This window comes from Eumetopias jubatus, unplaced genomic scaffold (genome assembly GCF_037043125.1).
Source record: "Eumetopias jubatus isolate StellerSeaLion01/CBP00866 unplaced genomic scaffold, mEumJub1_p1.0 scaffold_12, whole genome shotgun sequence".
In the NCBI taxonomy this organism is placed as follows: domain Eukaryota; kingdom Metazoa; phylum Chordata; class Mammalia; order Carnivora; family Otariidae; genus Eumetopias; species Eumetopias jubatus.
Genome location: NW_028274818.1, coordinates 80,992,572 through 81,020,344, shown reverse-complemented (window position 1 = coordinate 81,020,344; position 27,773 = coordinate 80,992,572). Strand labels below are relative to the sequence as shown.

Here is a 27,773-nt window from a genome sequence, read left to right as displayed (position 1 = left end):
ATCTTCTAGCGACTCTTTAATAATACAGAATCATCCATCAGATTGGGGCTTCCCCTCTGCATTTTTTATGTGCAACTGTCTATACCTATGACAAAGTCTTCTCCCGGTTTTCCTAAATTTGCCTTAGAGGACAGGCCTGGCCCCAACGAGCCGGGTCTTGGGCTCGGCCTCAGGCTGCAACTGGCGCTGGGAGCCTTTGTCAAGCGGGACCACTGACGTGGCAGCCTTCTGCCATTGCCACACTACATCCTCTGGGGTCCCAGTCCTTGAGAGCCGTGGTGGAGCGGGCCTCCCCAGTCCCTGTGAGGAGGGTGGCTGGCTGGGAGGTGCTGTTGCTGTGTCAGCCGAGCTCTGGGCTGTCAGTCCCTGCCGCCAGGATGCCACAGGCATGGGAGAGAGGACCTGGTTAGAGCCTCTGACAGACAAAGCAGCACCTTGTTCATGAGGCGCAGAAATAGGAAGTCTGCTCCCTCCCCCGCCCCCCCTGCTCAAGCATCAATGCTCCGATGTCAAGGAGGCTGGAAGAGTCCCTCAGGGCCTGCGCAGTGCAAGTCACAACACCTGGGTTTCCAGCCGTCGGACTTCCTTGACCACGAGATCAATGTTAATAATTGGGTTGAAGTACAGGGCCCAGTAAAATAAACAGTTGCAAACAAACTGAGGAATCAGGGGCCAGAACATGGCCACAAAAAGCCCCTGTGTTGATACTTTCCAAAAATGGCTCCACATCCTCTGAGGCACGGTCCTGGGAAAAGAAGAGAAGCATCTGAGTAGTGGAATGGTGATGCTGTTTCTAATGATGACGCCAGAGTGCTCGGGCCCTGGGCCTTCTCCCAGCACGGAGCCTGGCCATTGCTGCTGCAGACACCTTGCTTCCTGGCCCTGCTGCCCGAGGCATGCCTCTGCCTGACCAACCATCCTCCACTCCCAGCATGCAGCCTGCAGGGTATGCCTGGTCCTGGTCCCCACACCGGGCAAGGACCCCCCACCCTCCCAGCACGGACCCCCCACCCTCCCAGCACAGCCCCCCGGCTTCGTCGCTGGGTTGCACTTGTATGTATTTAATATCCGTATTTTCTCTGTGAGGCTATGGGCCTTCAGAGTCCAGACTGTCTGTGTTCTTTACCAAAACATCTGCAGTGCCCAGCAGAGAGCCAGGGGCAGAGGAGGGGCTCAGTTAACCGTGAGCCTGAATAAATCAAAAGGAGATTCTTGTCAGGTTTTTGGAACTATATATAAGGCTGTTCCTGACTAATGAGGCCAAGAACTCTGAGTCTTGGGATGTTTAAGACTGTAAGGATGCTGGTGTGGGGCTTTGTTACTTCTGCCTGCCCACTAGCCACTCCCTTTCTTCTGGAAACACTTTCTGGTTTTCCTTCTGGGTGCCTCCTTCCCCTTTTCTTTTCCATGTGGTCTCGGTGGATCTGAAGCCAGCCCCTGGTTGGGAGGGTGAGGGCATGCCTTGAGCCTGGACAAGGAGAGCCTGGCATACCCCGGCACCGGGTGATAGATCTGGGTGGGCATGGGACCCAGGCAGGGCCAATCAGAGCGAAGGAGTGTGAGCCCCGAGACTGTAAGTGCTATGGGGAAAGAAGTGCTCTCTCTCCACCAGGGGTGCTAAGCTGCTCAGATCTGTGCCCCGAGTGACCATGGGCCCTGCGTGAAGAGAGCTGCTGGAGGCTGACCAAAAGAGCAAAGAGCAGGGCTGTGAGAGGGAGAGGATCAGTCCTGACGACAGCGTTTGGGTCTCTGGATCCGGCCGTGCAGGAAGCCTTGGTGGGGCATTTCTCTTTTTGGGAAAGCTAATTCGGGCTGGTTTCTATCACATGCAACCAAGAGTCCTGACTCCCGACTGGCTAGCCCAACGCTCTCATTTTCTGCATTAATCCAGAGAAGTGATTACTGTCCTGCTCAGTGGCCGAGCAGGATTAGAACTCATGCCTGCAGAATTCCTCACCAGATCTCATTATGCTTTACCACAGTGCCCTCTCCATAAAGAACCCTTTTCTTCTCACTTATGTATTCCTTAATACAATCCTTCATGCACACCCCCGGCCCCAGAAGTACATGATATGTTATTACACGGGGATAAGATATATGGAGAAACTCTTGAACACTGAGCACCACGAAAACTTCCCCGCCCCCAAACATGAGGACAGTTTCCTATTCGCTGCTTAAGCAGTGTTTCTAAACCAGGGCCCAAGGACCGTTTTCCCGTTTACCTACTACTTCAGAGAGGACCCTTCCACCACTTGGTCAGTCTTTCGCAGTGCCTGCTGTGTCAGCCATCTCCAATGTAAAAACACACTTACTTCAGTTCACTTCTTGACCAGATCCTCCAGAAGGAGAATAATTCCAGAACCGAGAGTAACATGGCATTGACGATGAGAAACCGTGATGTCCAGTAATGGACCTCCAGCCAGTCCCAAGCAAATTCAGCAATCAGCTGGTATGGAAGGAGGGAGTACTTGACAAGAAATTCTCTCCATTGTTTCCATGTGGGCTCTCGAAGATCCTTTAAAATAACATAAAAATAAGCACAAGTGGGCACAAAAAGTCGTGAGGATTGACTTTTACGGAAAATACTGTGGTCCTCACGGTGAACCTTACGTTTATTAAAACACCCGCATATCCAACAACATAACATGACATTTCCATCCATCAGCTCACCTTTATAATAACTAATCTTACACTGGATAAATGTTACCAAAGAAGTTGAACTGAGATTCTTCTTATGTAATAGTGGAAACGCACGGGGCGCCTGGGTGGCTCAGTTGGTTAAGCAACTGCTTTCGGCTCAGGTCATGATCCTGGAGTCCCAGGATCGAGTCCCGCATCGGGCTCCCTGCTCAGCAGGGAGTCCGCTTCTCCCTCTGACCTTCTTCCCTCTCATGCTCTCTCTCTACCATTCTCTCTCTCTCTCAATAAATAAATAAAAATCTTTAATAAAAAACTCTAACCACAGATATTAGCAAATAATTAACCAGAGCATTTAAACAACTCATGGAGGCATCCAGAAGGCTTATGGGAAGCTCAGCAGGACTGTGTACAATGGAGCAGATACTAAGTATTGCAAGAAGAAAGTGAGCCTGCTGAGTGAGCAGGGGTTGTTGGGGCTTGTTAAAATGGAAAGGTAGGGAGGTCTCTGTGCTCCCAGTCCAGCGAGGGCAAGTAACAGCAGGAAACTGGGTAATGAGCCCCTATCAGCAGGCTTTAAACTACACCCAAGGCTCAAGTCAGTTAGGCAGACACTTGACTGAAGTATTTTAAAAAGGGTCTTTGGAAATTTAGGAATTCTGCTTTAATATTTATGGGTATGGATCATATATGATGATTCCTATAACCATGTGACTTTTGATTTAAAAAGATCAGAGGGACGGCCCCCAGAGCAGCAATGCAAAAGGACATTCCCTGAAGTGACCAAGAAAAGTGGGATCCACCAACAATTCTGGAGGACTCCATGGGTCACACTGAAGACACAAAAGCCAAGGTGTGTAACTGTCTCTGCCAGGGGCGTGTGGTCAGCTGATGTGACACCTCCTATCAGTGAGGTGGATGAGGCTTTTCTGAGGCCACTGGGGTAGATGCTAACCCTGCCCTGCAGTGGGACAAATAATCATCCTTTGGGGATCCTCTTAACAGACAGATGACCAAGCTGGAAGGTCCATAGATCTAACCCTCGGGCAATCTAGACCTAGGCTATCTTCTTTTAGAACAAAAGCGATGCTGTTCCCCCACCCCCCCAAAATATTTCAGGTCCAGAGGGTAGCCCCTCTTGCTGTGTAATGTAGGAAATAAAACTGGCTTCTGGGAGTGGGGAGGGTCTGCTCTGTGTCCTCTTAGAGGGTTTCTCCTTAAGACTGGGTGCTGTTGGCTCTTCCATGACAGCTCCAGTCCCGTCTCTAACTCCAGAGCATGCTGAGGAGTGGCAGAATCATTGCGTTGAAGGCGCTCTGCAGACCTACCAAAAGTCTGGTGATGGTGTCCTCCCCAGAACTGTCTTCTTGCAGAGGGCAGATGGTGTGGATGAAGGGTAGGAAGGTGTCTGTGTAGTCAAATAGGTAGAGGTACAGCAGACCGAGTCTTGGGGAGCTCTTGAGGGCATACAGCAGGAACAGGGACCTGCCTGGGTTCACAGCCTGCAGAGGACAAGGCGGGGACAGGGCCGCATTACAACGGTGGTGGCCAGCTCCCCACCCGTGCTCCTTCCACAGTCTCTCGCCCTTTGCCATCAGCCTTTCTTGTGTGGTTTGCACAAACAATGAATGAATGGATGAATGAACAAACGAATGGATGGCAAGAAGAGTCCAAGTAATCAGTATGTTGGGCTACGCTTAATAAAGACCCAATCTTTCTCCAAGTCTTTGTCAGGAGGGGTTGTGGGGAGCTGAGATGCATACCCTAGGCACTGCTAATAAAACCCAACCTTTTTGGAAAACAATTTTGTAAACTGTATCAAAGAGTCTTAAAAATGTTTAATTTAGGGGCACCTGGGTGGCTCAGTCGGTTAAGCATCTGACTCTTGGTTTCAGCTCAGGTCATGAACTCAGGTTTGTGAGATTGCGTCCCATGTCAGGCTCCGCGCCGGGTGTGGGAGCCTGCTTAAGATTCTCTCTCCCTCTCCCTCTGTACCCCCCACCCGCGCTCACACGCACGCTCTCTCTCAAAAAACAAGTTTAATTTAACCAATGTATGAGTGCGCACCACTTAAAATAAAAGTCATCAGAAATACAGAAGGCTTTACACACAGAATGTTTAGTGCTGCATGTGTACGACAGAGCAAGTGGAATCTGCGACCTAAATAATGAAGTTACAGTAGGTGTTTCAGCAGAGTTCATACAGCCATTGAAAAATGAATATGGGCAATTTTGGGTAATGCTTGTGTTACACCGTTAGGTGAAACAAGATTCAAAGACATGTAGCAATCTGATCTCTCTGCTGTCGGCCCCAGAGAAGCCAGGCCTCCTTCGCATCTGTTCCTAGAGGAGCACCTGGCTCACAATAGATATAAGTGTTTGTGGAATGAATAGACAAACAAAAGGACCACTTAAACTATGCAGAGAAAATTGTCTGGAAGAAAATAGAGCAAAATGCAATGTAAACCGTGTTTGACTCTCTGGTGGGGCTGTGGGCAATTTATTTTCATTTTCATCATTGCGGTAAATTTTGCTATGAAGAATGGGTATTTATATTTTTCCTGATTATAAAAGTAAATTCAAAGTGATTCAGTTTACTTGGACACTACTAAACATCAAATAAAATGGGCAAAAAGTATGAATGGCTACTTCACCAAAGAAGATTTATAATAAGGATGGCAAATAAGCACATAAAAAGATGCTCAATATCATTAGTTCTTAGAGAAATGCAAGTTGGATCAGTGTGTTAGCACCATGCAGTTATTTGAATGGGGAGGGGTGGGGAGCAGGGCTCAACAAAGGGGCATGAGGTGGCTTTGGGGAATGATGGATATGTTCACTACCTTGATTATGGTGATGGTTTCACAGGTGTGTGCAATATGACAAAACTTATCAAACTGATGAATAGAGAAAGGAGATGTGCTATATATATATACACACACAATGGAATATTCAGCCATAAAAAAAAGAATGAAAGCTTGCCATTTGCAATGACACGGATGGAGCTAGAGGGTATTATGCTAAATGAACTAAGTCAGAGAAGGACAAACACCGTATGATTTCACTCATATGTGGAAGTTAAGAAACAAAACCACCAAGGGACACCTGGGTGGCCTAGTCGGTTAAGCAGTTGACTCTTGGGTTTTAGCTCAGGTCATGATCTCAAGGTTGTGAGATCGAGCCCTTGCATCGGGCTCCATGCTCAGTGGGGAGTCTACTTGCCAATTCTTCCTCTCTCTCTCCCTCTGCCCTCACCCCCACCCCCACCTTGTGCTCTCTTTCTCTCTCAATAAAAAAAAAAATGAAGAAATGAGAGAATTACAGTATCACCATTTTGCAAGTAAAGAATCAATGATCATGGTGGCTGCTACTGTCAGAAAGAAACAATTAGATATCATGAGTCTCTTGATGGAAGAAAACCCCACCACGTATGAAGTAGTCTTGTCAAATACCCAAACCAACGCAAGCTTCTAGATATAACTACTGGATTATGGGATATGGAGGAGACAGCAGAACCTGTCAGGTGATACCACAGAGACAATCAGCTGAATTCAAGATGTGGGCAAACTACAGGCAAAACTATCCAGTTAAATCAACAAATAAATGCAGGATAACAAAAACAGGGAGGGAGAATCCATACACTACAAGAGACTTGAGAGACACAATGGCCAAATGTAGACCTTGTTTGGAACAAATGAACTGGAAGAAAAAAAGATGTAGTACATTTAAATACTGCCAAGTTATGTGATATCAGGGAATTTAGTTTTGTTTTTAAATTTAAAAAAAAAGATTTTATTTATTTAAGAGACAGAGAGAATGGGGAGGGAGAAGCAGACTCCCCGCTGAGCTGGGGGTCCTGGACATGGGGCTCGACCCCAGGACCCTGCGATCATGTCCTGAGCTGAAGGTAGACACTTAACTGACTGAGCCACCCAGGTGCTCCTAGTTTTCTTTTTGAAAGAGTCTTTACTTTTTAGAGATTCACAATGAAATATTTACCTATGAAAAATAAGTATCTTAGATTTTCAAAATAGGGGTGGGAGTAGGTGGGGGATCACTGAAATCAACATGGCCATAAGTTGCTGTAGCTGGTAAAGGTACCTGGCAGTTCTGTAGTGTTATCTTGCTTTTCTGTATGTTTGAAATTTTCCATAGTAAATATCTTTGCATCCTAACGTAGGTGAGAAATAGACATGGGAGTAATTCATCATTCAAAAATGTTTCCCAACCGTTTTTTTTTTTTATTATCCCCTTTTAAAAACATTGTTTTTTTTCATAATCCTGTCTCCCCATGAAATGTGAATACCACAGATATACTATACATCCGTTTATGTACTGTGGTATTTTGGAGGGGGCCACAAATCACAAATTATCTAAGACTTTTTTTATTCTTCACCTCCCACCAATCAATCACCCTGGGGGCAGTACTGTTCTTGTAAAATATGCAAGATCTAAAGGAGCACTGGTCCCAGAAATAAAGTTGGAGTGTGGCCAGCCACATCATGGTTAGTACAAGAGAAAGGGAGATGAGCAGGTGACCTATTTGTGGGTCTGGTGTCAGTGTGGGTGCTGAACCAGTGTGAGTGCTTGCCTACTTCCTATCAGAAAAGGAGGAAAAGCAACCACCCGGTAAGGTGGTTATGATGATAGCACTTCAGTGGGGAGCTGTTTCTTTCATGTTGAATGAGAACAAGAATTGCACCCGGACAGCAGGGCTGGAAGAATCTTATCACACACCTTTGGACCTGTTGGCTCACTGGTGATTTGTCAAATGGCCACCCTCTGGGAGGGCCTGCCCACTCAGAAGACCTGAAGGAGCCAACTGATAAGATTCTGCCTGGGTCCAGAATCGCGTTCCCATTTGCTCTGGTTAATATTAAGATTACTTCTACGTATTTTAAATAGAGAATCCGCAATAACGCACAAAACAACAAACCTTCTCCATGCCCCGTCTTCAAAAATTCTGAAACAAGTGTTTTTTTAGTTTTAAAATAATATGTGTACAAAGTCAACACAATGTTTTCCAAATGGCACAGAAATGTATTGACAAAATTCTCCCTTCTGTCCAAGTCCCAACCCCTAGATGAAAACACTAACAGTTTGTGTATCCTTCCACAAATATTCTATGCAAATGCGAACACACAGATACATACTGATGTGTCTATTTTCCAATGCGCTTTTCTTTGTTTGCAGTTAACAGTACAACTTGGGCATCCTTCCTTACTGGCACACCCGGAGTCCCCACCTTCTATTTTCTTCTGTACTGGTTATAAGTATGGGTGCGCCCTCTTTATGTAACCTGTCCTCATGGTGGGCACTTCACTTGATTTCCATTTGCTGCTATTACCAACGATGCTGCGGTGAGTGTCTCATTGGGTGACGTTTGGGGACTCAAGTTCGGTTCTCTCTGTGATTACCGAGGAGGAGATGGGCACACGGGGCCCCAGGGCCTGCTGCTGTTCCACAGCCAGCGTGCCCTGGAGGAGCCCGGCAAGGGGTGCAGCTGCCCTGCCCTTGACCCCTAGACATGCTACCTGTATGCTCTATGCGCTAATAAGTGAAACTGCAGGTCAGGCAGTAGGGGCAGTTTAAATTTTAATAGTTATTGATAAACTGCTCTCCACGGAGACTGCACCATATTTAGGATCCACAGAACACACAAGTGTCTCTTTCCTTAGATTATGATGCTCTTGTCCTTGACAAGACCATAGAGGTGAAAACGATGCCATCTGCTTATTTCAGTTCGCACTTCTTTAATTATGAGTGAGCATTTTTTCCCTATGGACTTATGGGTCATTTGTAATTACTTTTCTCCATGCTATCTTTTTTAGGATACAAGTCGGTATTTATTCCAGATATTTTATAATAAAAAATATTCGTTTTACGGTACAGTTATTTGCTAAATCTTATCTGTGGTGCAGTCACGGTGAAGAGTAACTTATCTTCAACTCATAAAGTTGGAGATGTGTATTGCCTGTGAGCTAGCAATCCTGTTCCGCAGTACACACCATAAAGCATAAGAATGTCCAAAGAATTTCCACAGCAGCACTGTTTCTAATAGCAAAAAGGGAAAGGATCTCAGGGTTCACTGACAGGACAAGGCCTCAACTAGCACGTGCTTGAAAGCGAACATGAGTGAACCAGGGCCAGAGAGGTCGCTACTTGCAGAAGGACATGCTCAGCTCAGGCCTCTTCCGTGAAGGTTAGGGACCCGTGAAACAACGCTCCTAGTGCTTGTGTATGCACACTCCCGACACAAGTAGGGACCCCCAGCTCAGCGGCAGGAGCATGGTACCTCTCGAGAGGGTGGAGAGCTGGGGGCTTCAGGGGGGTCTGTGATGTTTTCCTACTCAGTGGGCATGCAGATGACGGAGAGGCTGTTCTCTATACTTTTCTCAATTAAAAAAATAAATAAAGAGTTCACCTTATATTCCCAGAGATTTTGGGGTGGCTTCACACCTAAGGCTTTGACACGCTCCAGTTCCAGGAGGATGGCTCTTCTGTGGCTGCTGTTTTCTATGGTATATGGCGCCCTTGAAAATTCTTCCTCTGTCAGGGTTAAAAGCAACCTGTCGGGGAGGGGGAGTAGCAGGAGGAGATTTCTTTTGAAGGCAAACTCTTCACAGTCAGGCTTGCATCCTATCAGCACAAACGCTTTAGGCTTGAGTAAGTTAAGACACTTAGTATACGGCATAACAGTAATAACAGCAAACCACTGAATCTTCGTGACTCTCTAAAATGACTTCCGGGAGTCACCACAGATCCATTTAACAATTCTGCCCAGTAGGTGGCATGATGGCCATTTTGTGGCTGAAAAAATGGCTTGGAGACATCAAATGGCTCAGCCAAGGCACAGCCTGGTTGGTCTCTTTTGCTCCTAACCTCTGATCTCCCAGCTACGCAGGCTGACCTCACACACACTGCCCTATTTTTCAAAATGTGTATATATAGAAGAAAAAAATTGGGAAGAAATCCAATAAAATGTTATGATTTTAAGAGTAGCTGTTTGGGGGTAGTATTTTAAGGAAAACGATGGCAGCTCCCTTGTCTGATCCCTTTCATCAGAAAACATGACTCCACCTCAACAATCATTCATCGTTAAAAACACCCCGGTGCAGCAGTAGCCGAGAGCCCCACGGGCACATGACCGCTGGTGGATGGATGGAGGCTGATGTCCTTTTCTGGGGAATTTGGAAACATTTATCCAAGTTGTAAAGGTTTATGTCCTTTGACCCAGAAATTCTAGTTTTAGGAATTTATCTTCCGGAAGGAAGGCAATTACTCAAACATGTATTAGGTAGGTAGAGAAAAAAAAATTTTTTTTAACCACAATTGGGGAGAGGTACAACAAAAAACAGACGATTCGAGTGGGAGCTTTTGGCTTTCCCAAAGGAGGGTCAAGTGCTGAAAGCCCAGTTCCAGGGGGCAGTGAGTAGACGGCCGTCCAGGACAAGTGGATCGCGGCTGCTCTTGGCACTGCGTGGTGCCCTAGGTACTATCCTTCCACAGTCCCTCCGGGGAAGGAAAGACTCCAATAAAGATGGACAGGGCTCTGGAAGGGGGCGAGGGGAAATGTTGATGGGCATAAGCGGGCCTCCCTAGAGCCGGACAATTCGATACAGGAGTTCCTTGTATCAGGGCATTTGCTACAACATTGCTTGGAATTGCCTAGAACAGGAAAAAGGAAACGACCCAGATTTGTTTTGGGAGAGATCAAATAGACTCCGGGTATACACATACACGCGTATATACATATACATATATAAACACAGGTCTGGTTAGTATAATTGTATTTTCAGTTTAAACAAATAAATAATAGGGGCGCCTGGGTGGCTCAGTCGTTAAGCGTCTGCCTTCGGCTCAGGTCATGATCCCAGGGTCCTGGGATCGAGCCCCACATCGGGCTCCCTGCTCAGTGGGAAGTCTGCTTCTCCCTCTGCCACTCCCCTTGCTTGTGTTCCCTCTCTCGCTGTGTCTCTCTCTGTCAGATAAATAAATAAATAAATAAAAAATACATTTATGTGTATCTCTGTATAAACATGGAAAAAAATTCTGGAAAGATGTCCAGAAAGATGACCATGGTGGTTTTCCCTAAAGAGTAGAATTATGAGGGTATTTCACTTCCAATACCCTATAGTTCTACATTATTATTATTATTATTATTATTATTTTTTAAAGATTTTGTTTATTTATTCGAGAGAGAGACAATGAGAGATAGAGACCACGAGAGGGAAGAGGGTCAGAGGGAGAAGCAGACTCCCCGCCGAGCAGGGAGCCCGATGCGGGACTCGATCCCGGGACTCCAGGATCATGACCTGAGCCGAAGGCAGTCGCTTAACCAACTGAGCCACCCAGGCGCCCTACATTATTATTTTTAAATAACTAGTAAATACCTGCTTCTTTTATAATCAAGAAGCAACAAACAAAATGTCATTAACATAAAATGGTTCAGTGGCTTTGGAAAAAGTTTGGCAGCTCCTCAAAAAGTTAAACACAAGGATTTACTTTATGACCCAGCAATTCCACTCCAAGAGAGTACTGGAAATGCAGATCTACACAAAAACCTGTATGCTGAGGATCACGGTGGCACTGCTCGTAACAGTCCCCAAACGGAGCCAATCCAAGTGTCCATCAACAGAAGGGTGGATAAATAAAATGTGGTTTAGCCACCAACTGGAATATTACTCAGCAATAAAAAATGCAAGAGGCACTGACACCTGCGACAACTTGGATGAATCTTGAAAATATTCTGTGAGGTGAAAAAGCCAGACCCAAAAGGTCATGAATATTGTCTGGTTCCATTTATACAAAGTGGTCTACATAGGCAAATCCATTGAGACAGCAAGGAGAACGGTGGTTGCCAGGGGGTTATGAGGACTGATGGCAAAAGAGTAAGAGCTTTCTTTTTGGGGTGATGAAAATGTTCTAAAACTAGACTGGGGTGATGGCTGCACCCATCTGTGAATATACTGAACATCATGGATTGTACACTTTAAATAGGTGAATTTTGGGGCACCTGGGTGGCTCAGATGTTAAGCATATGCCTTCGGCTCAGGTTGTGATCCCAGGGTCCTGGGATCGAGCCCCTCATCGAGCTCCCTGCTCAGCAGGAAGCTTGCTTCTCCCTCTCCCACTCCCCCTGCTTGTATTCCCTCTCTCGCTGTGTCTCTCTCTGTCAAATAAATAAATAAAATCTTTAAAAAAAAATAGGTGAATTTTATAGTATGTGGATTCTATCTCAATAAAGCAGCTTAAAAAAAAAATGTCAGAAGATCTTGCTTCTTACCTTCCATTTACTCTTTCCGCTAAAAACCTGTCTCTGTAGAGAGAGGCCCAAGGGCCCAGCTGCTCCAGCCAGAGGACAACTTCTTCCGCTGTCCACTTGGCCACAGCCTTGTGGACCAGGAGGTCGTGCTCAGATTCCCTGCTGCTCCAGTGATACACGAGCAGGACCACCTGGAGAAGAGGGGGAGCCCTTAACACAGAGGAAGGTCAGGCTGAGCGTGAAGGGAATGATGCCACGTTGGTACGAGGAAGCAAAGAGAGCGGGGGAGCAGAACTCTCGGGGGGGGGCGCCTCTCACTGCTGGCGAACAGAGTCAGAAACAGGACTCAGTGCAGAGCATCTGGGGGCACTGCACCCTTGACCCCAACATCTTGGCCGGTATAATGGACTTATCATGTGCCTTTTTTTTGCTGGAAAATGTGTAACCTTTAAATTGTTGTAGCATGGAACTGAAAAGAAAATAACCTCTCCATGGGATGTTAGTAAAGTGCCGTGCTCGAGACTGGACCATCAAGGTAGACATGGTCTCGAATTCCAGTTCTAACACCTCCTTGCATTGGTCTCCTCACCTCTAAAATGGGAACAGTAGGGGCGCCTGGCTGCTCAGTCAGTAGAGCACGTGACTCTTGATCCCAGGGTCATGAGTTCAAGCCCCATGCTGGGCACGGAGCTTACGTTAAAAATAATAATAAAAAGAAATAAACAGACAAAATGAGACTAATAACGGTGGCTATCGCAGAGGTTATGAAGAGCATGAAATGGAATAAAGCTAACAATAACTGGGCTCTGAATATGACGTTGACTACTTGAGTACGCAGCATCCCAGAAGAATCATACGACCCAGCAGATTTCCATGTACGCAGTGAATCATCGCATACAGGTATGCCATCAATTACAAACGAACTGACTTCAGTGGAAACTGGGGGGGGCGGGGGGCAGAGAAACACAGAGATAAACTTACTGCCACACCAGTTAAAGCGGTGAGCACTCCAGAAAAGAATCCCCCTCCTCTCTGAGGATTCACTCGGCCTGTGTTTGGAGCTAAAGGAACCTGATCATTCCCGTATTTCTGAAAGGCTGCAAGACTCTGGACTATGTCATTATTGTGCTGAATGTCTTCATATCGCATTCTAATGGCATCAGGAAATAATTTTTCAATGGCATCCCTATGGAGAATAGGAAAAAAAAAATCACAAGACAGTTATTTGCCTAAATCTAATAATGTTTAGAGGTTAAAATCAAACTAACAGTCAACATTTAATAATATACAAGCACTTCAGAAGAATGGACAAGAGGGTTGGTTATGGCCCTGTTGGTAACAGCAAAAAATGAGAAACAACTTACATGTCGATGGTTAGAGAAATAGTTAAATAAAACATGGTCTATTCACACAATGGAATGCTACATGGTTTTAAAAATGAATTTACTGGGTATCACGTGTATCTAGATGGGTACATTTAAGACATACATATCGTTGAATGAAAACAGTAAACTGTAGAACCATACAGATAGTACACCACAGATGTGAGGAAATATTTGGATTTCCTATTGGCACACATATGTATAAAAGTATTTTTAAAAATCTGAAGGAAATCATAACTAAGTCATAACTGAAATGACTCTGGGGCAAAAAGGAAGGAAGGATGGCAAGATAGGGAAAGAGGTCAACGGGGTCTTTAACTTTATTAGTAATAATTCTAATTTTTTAAAAAGAATATAAGCAATTGAAGGTATCTATATATTGCGTATGTTATTAAAAATTAATTCATAAAAAAGAAAACAAGTGGAGTTGAGTAGTAAGAGGAAGACCATTAGGTCCTACTATAGGGCTCTCCATTTGCAATTACACATAATCAAAGAATCTTCCTTCAATTTAAGAGCAACCTTCAGGTAAACCAGGCTGACAGATGAGAGCAAAGTATCTGTAAATATATCTCAAATGAAAAAGAGAATGTTAGGTTAATGTTTTCATAGAGCTTTCTGGTACTCTGTTGGTATCAAGAAGGCAACAGAAGAAAAGCGAGGATTTTAGCCTCAAAGACCTCACAGGTACATTATAAATATTATGGACAGAAGCAGAAAAGAACCTACTATCTGAAAGGTCTTGCCATTTGTTGTATGAGACTATGCATGAGAAGCTACCTCTATTGCTATGAAAACTGGAACAGAATTTAGTCAAAGATGATGAAAATCAGCATCAAACTGATTTGTACAGAATTGTGCAGTTATACCACTTTCTCTATTAGACCTAGGGTGTCCGCGGTAGATACAAATCAATAAAAAGTGTTATATGACAAAGGATTATAAGCAATGGTCTGATACCCAGAATTTCTTTTTCTCCTTTATGATAAACAATCACAAACAGATCACGATCACCTGTGAGGAAGGGAGTCTGGATTTGCAGTCCCTGGGCTCCCCAACTCACACACCAGCAAATCTAGAATGACCATGGAGGGGGGCGGCTCTTTGCCTCTGGCCCTCTCAAGCTTGGCTGCTCCCATGAAGAGAAAGCACACTGTGCTAGCTGCATGGGCTACCCATATGGACTGAGCATTACCTGAGGAGAATATTGACTTTAGGGAAACCTTCCCATTTTTCTCTGCATTCTGGACACTCTGTTTTCTTTGAAGAGGCCCACCACAAAGCTAGGCAGTGCCGGCAGAAGCTATGCCCACAGTTCAAGGTGGTGGGGTTAACCAGGATGTCGTAACAGCAGTGGCAAGAAAATTCACTAACAGAAATCTGAGGGCTGGTGCTCTGGAGAGGGTCATCCTTCTCGTGGGTCATCGTGTTCAGATCGTTCTGCGGAGGCTCCTCCATATCTTAGCAAATTCTGGGATGCACAGGCACAGAAAGCTTCAGACTTATAGACTGTTGCAAAGCATCATTAAATCTAGAAAAAAAAAGACAACAGAACTGGGACAAATAGTTTAGGAGGTGTTCGAGATTACTGCCATTCTCATAAAGGCGATTTTTATACGGGACGAACTTAATGTCTAAAAATTCACATTCCAAAAACCAAATGAACCTTGCTGAATTTTTCTGCACTGTCATACTTCTGAAAATTAGGTGAAGCAAAACAATGTAGTGGAAAGCTCAATGGACTTGGGGGCAGTGGAGAATCCTGGATCCTTCTCTTTCACTAACTTACTTGGAAAATGTAATTCCTCTGGCCTCAGTTCTCCCAATTAAATTTCTCAAGTCCTTTCGTGTGTATGATTTAAACAAAACAAAACAAAACAAAACAAAACAAAACAAAACAAGTTTTTTGGGCCAGTAAAATGTCTGGAGTTGGCAGTAACAGATGTACTTCATGTAAATAATGCCTTTTTTATCCAGACAAATCTGCCTTCTCGTTAGGTAATTATTTCATAAACATGTGATTGCAGAGGCTCCCACAGGAATAAAGTACCAAAAAGTGAGTGAAACCTCGTTTTCTGAGGTGCCCTGTGCCAGAACAAGTCCCCTGGGGCTCGATATACCCTTTCAATCCAAACACACGTCATGCCTTCTGGATTTGGCCAATCTGGTGCCAGAGAAACATGCCAATGTTGGTAGCAAGCAAAGGGCAAAGGACCATACTCTTCTCGTTCTTATCTGGGTCTTAGATTGTTTTATGGAGTGGAAGTATGGTGCAGAACACCATGGAGTTAGAATCCTAGCTCCCCAATCACGTGCTCTGACTATGCATAAGTTACTTGAGCTCTCTGAGTCCTGTGTTCTCAACTGTGAAATGGTGGTTAACAGAAACCTTCAAGGCTTCTGGTAAAGATTAGAGACATTGAAAGTTAAGTGGCAAGGATGGTATATGGCATAAACAGGGGCTAATGAAATGATTATTCACAGTATTCCTGGTATTACTACAGTAGAGGCGCTGACGGGTAAGGGTTTCTCCACCTCGCTATTGTGAAGACAAGGGAAGTCAATCACTCTTCATCACCCATGGTGGTCATGCAGAGAGGGCTCAAGTTTTTACACATTCCAGGTACAGTGGTTAAGAAACAGGTTCCAGGTCTGGGTTGCCTGGGGTCTTATTCCATTTCTGCCATTCAGTAGCTGTGGGGACTGGACTTCCTAGAGACTCAGCTTCTTCATGTATAAGTGGGGGTGGTAAGAGCATTTACCCCCACTGGGAGGGTTTAAGAATTAAACGTGAGAATGCAAGTGAAGTGCCTCATACAGAGTCTAGCATGTGGTAAGTAAAGCATATATGGTAGCAGTTTACCTGCTTTTAAATATAGTCATGAGGGGCGCCTGGGTGGCTCAGTTGGTTAAGCGACTGCCTTCGGCTCAGGTCATGATCCTGGAGTCCTGGGATCGAGTCCCCACATCAGGCTCCCTGCTCAGCAGGGAGTCTGCTTCTCCCTCTGACCCTCTTCCCTCTCGTGCTCTCTATCTCTCATTCTCTCTCTCTCTAAATAAATAAAATCTTTAAAAAAAAATAGTCATGAAAATTGTATCACCTTTTATTATTTATTTTGAAAGATTTACTTATTTATTTGAGAGAGCGAGAGAGAGCGAGTGCGTGTGCACACTAGTGCGTGTGACAGGGAGAGTGGGGAAGGGCAGAGGAGGGAGTGGGAGAGAGCAACCCCAGCAGATTCTGCACTAAGCTTGGAGCCTGACATGGGGCTGGATCTAAAGACCCTGAGATCATGACCTGAGCCGAAATCCAGAGCTGGATGCTCAACTGACTGAGCCACGGGCATTGTATCACCTTTTACAAAGTGATGTATTATACTTACATAGAGCACTATATTTTAAGCCAACCTAGGGGCACCTGGGTAGCTCAGTCAGTTGAGCGACTGACTCTGTTTCTGCTCAGGTCCTGATCTCAGGTCCGGAGACTGACCCCAGTGACAGCTGGTGCTCAGGGCAGAGTCTGCCTAAGATTCTTTCCCTCTCCCTCTATGCCTTCCCCCTACTCTCTCTCTAAAATAAATAAAACAAAACCTTAAAAAAAAAAAAGCAAATCTATAAACAAAGACTAGAAGAAAATACAATGAAGTATTTGTAGCAGGTCTGGATATGTTGGGTGGGGGAGGGTTGTGATTCTTTTGGTTCTGGTTTTCTGTATTTATCAGGTTGTTCTTAATGAAAATGTATAACGTTACAATAATCGTAAAAATATATATGAAATAGTAAAAAAAAAAGTTATATTCCTTTTGGCCCAACACCAGTGGGGGATTTTCAACGCAAAGACTAAACAACTGAATTTTAAACTCAGTGTTAAAGTTAAAGTTAAGGAATAGAGATTCCTCATCAGTACTAAAAAGATAATTAGGCAAAGATAAAGTTAAAAGATTAAATATAAGATACAATTTTAAAATATAATAATTAAATTAATGTTATTCATAATAATAAGTAATAGTAAAGAGGGGAATAACCTTCTGTGAGGCCCAAACTGTTCTTTTTGCGGCGCCTAGCTGGCTCAGTGGTGAAGCATGAGACTCTCATCTCGGAGTTATGAGTTTGAGCCCCATGCTGGGTGTAGAGGTTACTTAAAAATAAAATCTTAAAAAAACCCCAAAAAACTGTTCTTTTTGGGGGCGCCTGGGTGGCTCAGATGGTTAAGCATCTGCCTTCGGCTCAGGTCATGATCCCAGGGTCTTGGGATCGAGTCCCGCATCGGGCTTCCTGCTCCTTGGGAGCCTGCTTCTCTCTCTCTCTCTCCCTCTGTCTCTCATGAATAAATAAAGAAAATCTTTAAAAAAAAAAAAAAAAACACCCAAAAAACTGTTCTTTTTGGGGGCGCCTGGGTGGCTCAGTCGTTAAGCGTCTGCCTTTGGCTCAGGTCATGATCTCAGGGTCCTGGGATCGAGCCCCGCATCGGGCTCCCTGCTTGGCGGGAAGCCCGCTTCTCCCTCTCCCACTCCCCCTGCTTGTGTTCCCTCTCTCGCTGTGTCTCTCTCTATCAAATAAATAAATAAAATCTTTAAAAAAAACAAAAACCAAAAACTGTTCTTTTTGGAAGACTTCAAATAAATGTTCTTAATGACAAACTTTAAATCATTTCTGATAATCAATCATATTTATTATTTGTATGTTTAGGAACATTAAAAAAATTCCTAAGTTGCTTTCCTTTGGGCAGTCTCTTCAAATTGCTAAGGATGTGGGAGATCTTACATAGGTTTTTAGAAAAAGGAATCATTTTGATAAAGTAGTTCCTTTATCTGGCTAATGCTGATTAAACAGCTGCCATGAGAACATTATCCCAGGAAATAATAATTGACCCACTGCTATTTATTTATTTGCTTATCAGTATTTTTTTAAGATTTTAATTTTAGAGAGAGTTCATGCGCATGAGTGGAGGCAGGGAGGGGCAGAGGGAGAGGGACAAGCAGACTCCCCGCTGAGCAGAGGCAGACATGGGGTCTGATCCCAGGACCCTGAGATCATGACATGAGCCAAAGGTAGATGCTTAACCAAATGAGCTACCCAGGTGCCCCGAACCACTGCTATTTATTAGGCATCTCCTGTGAGCTGGGCATTGTGCAGGCCCTTTAGGTACATTTAGGATCTCATTTGGATTCAGGGTCAGAGGAAAGATCCTGAGGCTCCCAGTGAGAGCTGGGAATGGGGTCAGAAAAGAGGGGCCTGACTTGGGCACTGCTGTCAGCATTTTCATGGGGAGCAGCGAGTGACCCAGAGCTGCAGGTCTGATATGGGGGTCTTGTGTGCCTAGTTAATGACAGCTGGGCCAATGGGAACACATAAAGGCTTCAGGGACAATCAGATCAGCAAAGCTGTGCTTGAGTACGATAAATCCCCTCAGGTAGGAGGACCACACTAGGATAACTTAGAAGTAAAATGTTTGTCACTTCTAGGACTAAGGTGACAAAAAATGAAAAGAGCAAAGGAATGAAAAGTGATAAAGAAAGGGATCAATGTATCTGAGAGACATTAAGAAAATAATTTATGGGCTCCAGTGACTAGAGGGAAAGAATGATCAAAGATGCTGCCTAGGTGTCAGAGCTAGGGAAGAAGAAAGGTACTTGTGATAGAAATGGGTCACTGTGAGCGCATGGGGCTGATCTCAGAAAGAAGTGGAATTTTAGAAAACTTAAGTTTGAGGTGATGATAAGACTTCAAAGTACAATTGTTGAGTGAGCAGCTGGAGATACAAAACTGTAGATGGGAGTTAAGAATGAGGCGAAGTGTATACATTTCAGACTAATTTGCAGAGAAATGACAATATGTATTGAAATACATTTCTTAGCAATTAGCCTTTTATTTTTTTAAGGATTTTATTTATCTGAGAGAGAGAGAGAGAGAGAGAGAGAGAGAGAGAATGCATGAGTGGGGGACAGAGGCACAGGCAGAGGGAGAAGCAGACTCTTCCGCTGAGCAAGGAGCCTGATGTAGGGCTCGATCCCAGGACTCCGAGATGATGACCCGAGCCAAAGGCAGATGCTTAACAGACTGAGCCCCTCACCAATTAGCCTTTTGGAACTAGAAGGTAAGAGCGTCTGGGTGGCTCAGTTGGTTAAGTGTCTGCCTTTGGCTCAGGTCAGGATCCCAGGGTCCAGGAATCGAGTGCTGCATCGGGTTCCCTGCTCAGTGGGGAGTCTGCTTCTCCCTCTCTCTTTACCCCTCCCACCTGCTTGTGCTCTGCCAAATAAATAAAATATTAAAAAAACAAACAAACACTAGAAGCCATTCCCTACCTTACCAGCTCTGAAAGTTTATTTCTTATGAGAGAAAACAAACCACACAATGGCATCTGAAATGTATTTTTAAGTCCTATTTTGAAAAGCTGAAGTGGCCACTAGTTTTGTCTCAAAACTGTCTTTAACAAACTAGAAACTGCATAGACTTTGATTACCTCTTAGGAACGTGGCTAGTTTCGGGTTACCCTACATTCAAAATGTGAACGCTAACAGAGAAAGAGTACACATCTTAACCAAAGTCAGTTGATCTTTTGCTATTTCTGTCTGCTTTTGGGTTACTTCCATGAAGGAAAACAGCACTTTCGGAGGAAGAAAGTACCTCTTAAATGATAAAATGTAGCGCAGACACCAAAGTTCCAAGCTGTGGGTCAACACACCCTCCTGTGCTGGCAATGATTAAAGGCCTCTTTGAGAAAGCCAATGTTCTTGAGGATGTTTAAGAGATGTTCTCTATAAACTCAGCCCACAGCGGGAGCTGGGAGAGGGTTTTGCTGGCTCTTTCCGGGTTCCTTCACAAGGAAGCATTAGAATGTCCCTGTGGCCTATTGTCTTCTTTCTCTGTCTCCCAAGGCTCCGGAGAGGACTGGGGGAGGAGATTCAGTCCATTCTCTACCCCCTGTGCCCTGTTCACAGGGATACACTTTGGTTTGTGTACAAGCGTCACATGAAATGACAAGTGTTAATTACCTAGTTCAAAACTAAGGTGGAAGAATGCCTGAGTTTGGAAAAGTCTGCAAAACTGCAAACAGAGACAAGTTTAAAATGACAGGTTGAATGGCACAGAATTGAAGAGTATGGCAAACCTCTGGGGCCTGAGTCACTCTGAAGAGCTGTGGTGTCTGAATAAAAATTTGGGTCTTCAACTGCTATCTGCAGAGGCGAGTCGAGGGGTCTGTGTGTGCTCTGAAATTACATGCCAGGCTTATGTTTGTGCACAGGAGTGAGTAACATGAGCACTTGCCTGAAGGAAATCTATTGTTTTTATTAGGTTCTCAAAGAGGATCAAGATCCAAATAAAGTTAAAAGCTACTGTTTATCCACCAAGATAAAGACTTTTTTTTTTAATTTTTAAAGATTTTATTTATTTGTGTGTGTGTGAGAGAGGGAGAGCGCACCCATGCAGTGGGAAGGAACAGAGGGGTAGGGAGAGGGAAAGGGAGAGAATCCCAAGCAGACTCCCTGCTGAATGTGAAGCCCCATGCAGGGCTCCATCTCATGACCCTGAGATTATGACTTGAGTCGAAACCAAGAGTCAGAGGTTTAACTGACTGAGCCACCCAGGAGCCCCAGGATAAAAGATTTTATTTATTTATTTATTTGAGACAGAGGGAGCATGAGCAGAGGGCAGAGGGAGAAGCAGACTCCCCACTGAGCAGGGAGCCCCATGTGGAGCTCGATCCCAGGACCCTGGGATCATGACCTGAACCGAAGGCAGACACTTGACTGACTGAGCCACCCAGGCACCCCATTAAAGATTTATTTATTTTGGAGGGAGGGAGGGAGGGAGAGAGTGCAAGCAGGAGGAAAGGGAGTAGGAGAGAATCTCAAGCAGATTCCCCGCTGAGCGCAGAGCCTGAAGTGGGGCTTGATCTCACAACCCTGAGATTATGACCTGAGCTGAAATCAAGAGTTGGACACTTAACCGAATGAGCCACCCTGGTGCCCCCAGGATAAAGACTTTTTAAATGTTCTACAGCCCTCTGCTTCCTAGAGTGGTTATAATGAACCCAGGTGAGCCTTTCCAAGGTGAGGTAAATATTGCCATGAGCTTCCACCCTTTGTGTCTTGGAACAGTCTCCACACGGGCAGCCACCACTCCACTGTGGTGACATCTGGCCTTTGGACAGGCTTTCATATGGTGTTGCTCTTTCTCCCTCTCTCCCTAATCCCCTCTCTCCTTCCTCCTCTTCTCTCCCTTCTCTTGAATTTAGTGCTGGTATTAAAAAAAAAAAACTGATTCCACATAAAAATCCAGACTCCTGGCTTCTGTTGAAAAAAGTCAGAAGACCTGGCAAGACTGGGATGTCATATGGAGTGACAGGAAACAGCTCGAGCTGAGAAACTCAGCAGCTGCACAGATAGGGCATGTCCGCTCTGGTTTGCTAGTCCTCACCCATCTGTTTTCAATTTCTGTTTCCTTCCCGACCTTGGGCATATTTGTGTGAATATCTGTGTTTTTATGACCTCTCCCATGGTTGATGCCTTCAGAGTCTACTGATGAATGTATGAGGTTTCTAGGTTAACTGGTCTTAGGCTAGCAAGCTTAAGGAGTTCTATCAGCTTATAGTTTTCCTGTCTCTTGATCTGCAGGCAGGTTGTTTACCATCATTGCTAAGAAAGTGCCTCTGAGGTCTTCCACAAAATTTTCTAAATTACTGCTTATATTCTGTTTTATAATCAGAGGCCAGACACCCCTGTTCAGTAGATTCCATGTGTGAAAGGCTCTGGATGAATCTGAGGGCAAGTCTAAAAATTCTAAGTTGGCTTTAGTCTCATCATATCCCCAGGGACCTAGGTCAAAATGCATGAAGTGAGAGTTTGTGGGCTCCTCTATCTATCAAATATTTAGTATAGGCCTTTAAGACACCTGCTTTAATGTTTCGGAGTTACTTACTTCCTGGTTTTAAGAAACTGTAATTTTTTTTTCCTGATAATAGCTAAGGTTTATTTGCACCATATAACAATGACGAATACACCTCGGTTTCAGAAGACAGGTTCTGAGTCCCAGTCTCACTATTTATGAGCCATGAGATTGTGGGCAAATCAGTCATTCTAAGTCTCCCATTAGCATACATAAGGAATGGGGTCACCGCCGCCGACCTCACAAAGCTGTCATGAGCATTAAGGAGACATATGTTAAGTAAGCACCAGCACATAGGAAGTGTTCAGTAAATGTGGTCTCTTCTTCCACGTCCAGGTGTGTGACACTTTTCAAACCGTGTAAGTGAGGAATCTCAAAAGTTGTTCTCATGCTCATGCCGTATAATCAACAACTTGTTCTGACATCTCACCAATGTAACTTTTAAAACACCTGGAAAGATATTACTTCCTGAGGAAAATACCATTTCTAAAATTTCAGTGTCAAGAAATGGCATAAAGTTTTAGAAAACATGAATATGTGAAATATGACATGAAAAAACTGTACAGTTGACCTTTTCGAAAATGTTCATGGGCATGGTCTGTTGGCACAACTGATAGGAAACAATGATCACAGTTTGATTACTTGGGCAATTCCAAGATCTCTATCACTGTAACCTTTTCTGTGTTTCCCCAAAGAAACACCTAACCGACAGGCTATAGTTATCTGAAAACTCTATGCAGGAAGAAAAAGGGCTGGGATACAAATAGTCTCCCAATTATTCTGGCCGATTAAAGAACCTGCAAGGAACTTCACTACTGCTCCCTTGGAAGGACAACTGTTTGACTTGGTCAAGTACTTATCTGTGGATTCATCTAGAGGGCTACTCTCTGGAAGGAGGAGGGGGCACTGCTGTCACCTGTTCGATTCCTTAGTCACCCCAACAGCAGTTAATACAATAATTTGCATTGAATTTATCAAAAAAGAATCCATTAATTCTGAGTTTAAGTGGAGAATTTTTATACCTTAGCTTATAAAGAATTCACGTAACAATTGTTAACTCTTCAGAAGTTATAATCTTCCAACTGCTTTGTTCAGTGGTATATAATTACAGTTCTACCTGTTTATTCAACAAAACATTAATTGTGACGACAGTACATACCTGTCGGTATGGTTTTAGGTTTTAGGAATAATCCTTTGGAGGGCTAATTTATTGGAATTGCAGCCTGAAAATATCTCAATCATTACTTAGCAAAGATGTTTCACTGCAAGAATACAAACATTCTGGCTTTATATGCGCCTTTAATTAGGCTATTTATTTCTTTTCATTACCTATTTCTTGACAACAAAGATTAATGACAATGCTAATATTTACTGAGTCCCTATAATGTGAAAGGTAATCCTATGAGATAATTATTACGCTCATCTCCATTTTACATAAGAGAAAATGGAGGCCTCATTAATATAGGGCAGAGCCAGGTGTTGAATCATGGTCTGAGTTAAAGCCTGACCTTGTAACACTACATTATTCCAACAAGGTAATCAGTAATAGCTAATGGATCAAAGGACTAATTTGCTCCTTTATGCTGCTACTATGAAGTTGAGAAGTCCAAACTGAAGGAAATAAACTAGGATATGACAACACTGCATTTTGGAACATAAACTCCAGCTTATGGCTGTTAGGGTGAGCATGGGTTTCCATGAGATAAATAAGCAGGAACAGTCACAACACAAACAGGGGTGGGGGGGTGTCTGGCTTGCTCAGTTGGAAGAGCATGTGACTCCTGATCTCAGGATCATGAGTTCCAGCCCCATGATGGGTGTAGAGATCACTTAAATAAATAAACACACAAACTTAAAAAAAAAAAAAAGAAAGAAAGAAATAGCAATGCCTATTTTTGGCACCACGGGTCTACTTCTGGGGACAACACTATAAACATTGATAGAATACTATAGACATTTTAAATGTCCAAAGAGTGACTGCACACATCTAGTGACTGTTAAATAAAAAGAAATGTGCCCAAATGTAAGCAAGGCAAGGGTCAGAAATGGCAATAAAGAGAGAATATTATGTGCATTTCTTGTAGGTGGCAGAAATTGGCTTTCATTAATACAAGAGAAGCATTTCTGGGCTCTTACCAACTCTTGTCCAAATAGACTTTCTTTCTTTCTTTTTTTTTTTTAAGGATTTTATTTATTTATTTGACAGAGAGAGAGACAGCGAGAGAAGGAACACAAGCAGGGGGAGTGGGAGAGGGAGAAGCAGGCTTCCTGCCTAGCAGGGAGCCCAATGTGGGGCTCGATCCCAGGACCCAGAGTTCATGACCTGAGCCGAAGGCAGACGCTTAACGACTGAACCACCAGGCACCCCTAGACAAGACTTTCTTTTGGGAAGGAGTCAGAAATAATTACTAGGGCAAAGGTAGCTAGCTAGCTCACAGGAGGTTGACTTGCTGCCTGAACTTTAAGGCCTCAAGATTTATTGCTCCTGAGTGGTGCTGGGCAAGAGAACACACTAGACAGGTGTCTTGGCTCTCCGTGAGACCGTCCGCTTTCGTTTCTGTTATGTGGCATATACTCAACGACCTGTCCTGTGTTAAATGCTGTAGATGTCCAATAACTTGTGATAAAAATACTGGTTAGCAAGCATACTGCAATTATCAGTTTGAGCAGTCTTTCCCTCTCCAAATCACATCCTGAGCTCCTTGAGATCAGGTATCAAGCCACAGAATTCTATCATCGTTCCTGAAGAAGCTGGCACAAAGATGGGTTCTGGATATTTGTAGATGAAAATCAAATCAACAAGTATCTGACTCCCTATGACAGTAATTTCTGTAGAACATCTGACAGAAACACCTGAAGTTTGGTGAACCTGAATAAGGGTATTTGAGAGAGAGGCCCAGGAACGTACATTTTCAACAAGCCCCTTAGGAGATTCTATGCAAACAGAGGTTTGGGGCCTAGAGAGCTGTTACATACTAATAAATGTATATACCTAAATATATGTTTCAGACAAGGTATGGGTAAGGTGCGAGCAAAAAATAAAACACTTCTAATCTCATTTCCTCTTCTCTCCAGTACCTCCTCTGTCCAATGCCTGAATCATCCTCCTGGAGCAAAATTCTAATCAAACAGTTCCTTTGCTCAAAACCTTCTTGACCATAAGAAATTAAAGCTCATAGTTATAAGCCTGTCATTTAAGAATCTTTATGGCCTGCTAACAAAACAGCACAACTTTTTTTTTCCTAAAGTAGGCTACACGCTGATGGTGGGGCTTGAACTCATGACCCTGAGATCAAGCATCTCATGCTCTATGGACTAAGCCAGCTAGGAGCCCCAGCACAACTTTTTAGTAAGAGCACAAAGTCTGGAGCCAGAATGACTGGTTTCAAATCCCAGCTCCACCAATTCATAGTGGGACCTCAGGCAAGTCACTTAATCTCTGTGCTTCAGTTTCCTCATCTGTCAAATGGGGATATTAATGCCACATTACTAATAGGGGTGTTGATAGGATTAAATGGATATATGCACCACACTCAGAATCGTGCCCAGCACATAAGTGCAACATAAATGTTAGCTATTACTATTAATGATGATAATCTCCTACTACTCATCTAGTCACAGACGACACTTTGGTCCCATCTCTTAATTCCTGCTCCTTGGGCATTTTTCCTTATCACACTGTTTCCGTCATCTGTAATGCAGCTCTACACCATCACTGGGTCAAAAGTGTTCAACTGACAAGATCCAAATCCCCTGTCACTTTAAAGTCTTTAATGAGTAACTCTCCTCACGTCCAAATTAACCCTTCCTGCCTCTGTGCATTAATATAACATTTATTTGTGTGTGTTTCACTTCCCAGACTGTAATTTCCCTGGAGAGGCTTGTATACTTAAAACGTTATGTTCTTAGGAATAGAAAGACGTGGGTTCCAAACAGGTCACATTTATTCTCCCTGAGCCTCCTATTTCCCACTCATAAGTTCAAGATAATAGTTATCTACTTTCAAGGAGGTTTAAATGACAAACTCTATCCATAGGTACTCAAAGAGTCTATTGAATAATAAGACTTAGTAGCGTCAGCGCCAAGCACTAGAGCAAACAGTTTTTCCAACACGTTTATGGAGACAGGCAGGGAAACGCAGAACACATCAGACACCCAGACTGGCTGTTTACAAAACAGCCCCGACAAGAACAAACCAAACCATCTATCTCGGCACGTGCGCTCGGTGCCGGCTCTGGCGTGTGCCCAGAGGAGAGTAAACCTTCTTCCTATTGGCCTTTCCGAGGGTGACATCGAGACCACCCCCCCAAAGGACCGACCAATAGGCTTTAGCGGGGAGAACCCAACGGCGACAGCTCAGGGCATGACAGCGTTTGGGCTCTTTCTCCACTCCACGAAAGTTGGGGGGCAGCCGCCCTGGGCACTGACAGGGCCGCCTCCTGCCCCGCCAAAGATTCTCCGTTAGACACAAGCTGATTCTCATGTACCCCTTTTTATTTTTTCTTTTAAAGAAAACTCCCTTTTGCACAAGTTCCCATTAGGAGCCATGAGCACGGAATCACAAGAGCTGGGGTCTAGCCTAACCCCAGTGCGTCTTTTGGGATTTCACTGTCCCTTTTGTGCGTGTCCGTTACCCTATTTTATAACGGGAGCAATCGTTCCGCTTTGGGGCAGGAACTGCCTCCCGAATCAGACCCGAAGCTCAGTCTATCAGGAGCCTGATCAATTCTGGACGCGCAGCCAGCCACAGGCTGCGTCAGGGACTCCTGCGGGGCGAGGGTCTCTTCGTCCCCCCTCCAAGGTGTATGGGAACGATACCCCCTCCCTCCCGCCCCGGGGAAGTCCTGGAGCGGCCAGCTCTGACCCGGACCCCCAAGGGGACGCAAGCCAGGCCCAGCGACCGGCCGTGCAGACGTGGTGCTCTCGGGATTGGACGGGGGAAGTTGGCCACCCGGGGGTCCGCGCCCAGTGACCGAGAACGTGGCTTCTCAGGACCCGGGCCTGGGTCTGGAACCCTGGGCCACAGCCGTCTTCCACACGCCGCCCCGAAATCGAGCCCGGGCCTCCCCCATGCCCTCCCCAGCCATGCGGGGGCTTACCACTCGGCTCCCTCCGGGCCCACCCGGCCGCCGGGCGCCGGCCGCCTCCCGGACCCCCGCGGAAGCAGAGAAGAAGGCGGCCACTTCACTTCCGGAAATAGCAGAGGACTGACTGAGGAGAGGCGAGCCCCGGGCCCGCGACCATAGAGGAGAAACCTCACTCTTCTCCCAACCCTCTCAACCCCGCGACCTCCACGCTGCCTAGAGCGGCCACTCCCCGGCCGAGGACTTTGGCGCATGCGTGCCGCCTCTGGTCCCCGCCCTTTACTCTCCAGGGACAGACCTGGGGCGGTAGCGTTACACGCCGAGGGTGTGGCTGGTGTCTGGGTCGGGTCGTCCCGGTGGGCTATTTCTGTGTCTGGAGGAAACAGCTTTACCCAGAAATTAATATTATAAGACCGCACTGTAGTCCCCATAATATTTTTTTTTTTGCCTTAGTATCTCATGCAGAAAAATCCCAGGACCTTGGGTGAAGTTCCATCTGCAGTATTAAGAACCGGAA

At 44.8% G+C, this 27,773-nt stretch overlaps 1 protein-coding gene across 2 annotated transcripts; it reads right to left on the bottom strand.

The window, feature by feature from the left end:
• Positions 1-405: 405 nt before the first annotated feature.
• Positions 406-27,487, bottom strand: BFAR (bifunctional apoptosis regulator). Of its 2 annotated transcripts, XM_028117513.2 has the most exons (8): positions 27,272-27,487; positions 14,479-14,814; positions 12,883-13,087; positions 11,923-12,092; positions 9,061-9,205; positions 3,966-4,139; positions 2,313-2,515; positions 406-745 (listed from the first exon to the last, which is right to left on the bottom strand). In XM_028117513.2, exons 2-8 carry the CDS (start codon positions 14,739-14,741, stop codon positions 553-555), a joined length of 1,353 nt encoding a protein of 450 aa, XP_027973314.1. In that variant the 5' UTR covers positions 14,742-14,814; positions 27,272-27,487; the 3' UTR covers positions 406-552. The 2 variants fall into 2 exon arrangements, with proteins under 2 accessions (XP_027973314.1, XP_027973315.1); XM_028117514.2 differs by lacking the exon at positions 27,272-27,487 and having other exon boundaries at positions 14,658-14,809.
• Positions 27,488-27,773: the final 286 nt, after the last annotated feature.

Coding starts and splice junctions, on each gene's coding strand:
- BFAR (XM_028117513.2), bottom strand. CDS start 14,741: ATGGAGGAGCCTCCGCAGAACGATCTGAACACGATGACCCACGAGAAG. Junction 12,093..12,882: donor CCGCTTTAACTGGTGTGGCA/GTAAGTTTATCT, acceptor CCTCTTCTCCAG/GTGGTCCTGCTCGTGTATCA. Junction 4,140..9,060: donor AAAATCTCTGGGAATATAAG/GTGAACTCTTTA, acceptor TGTCCTCTGCAG/GCTGTGAACCCAGGCAGGTC.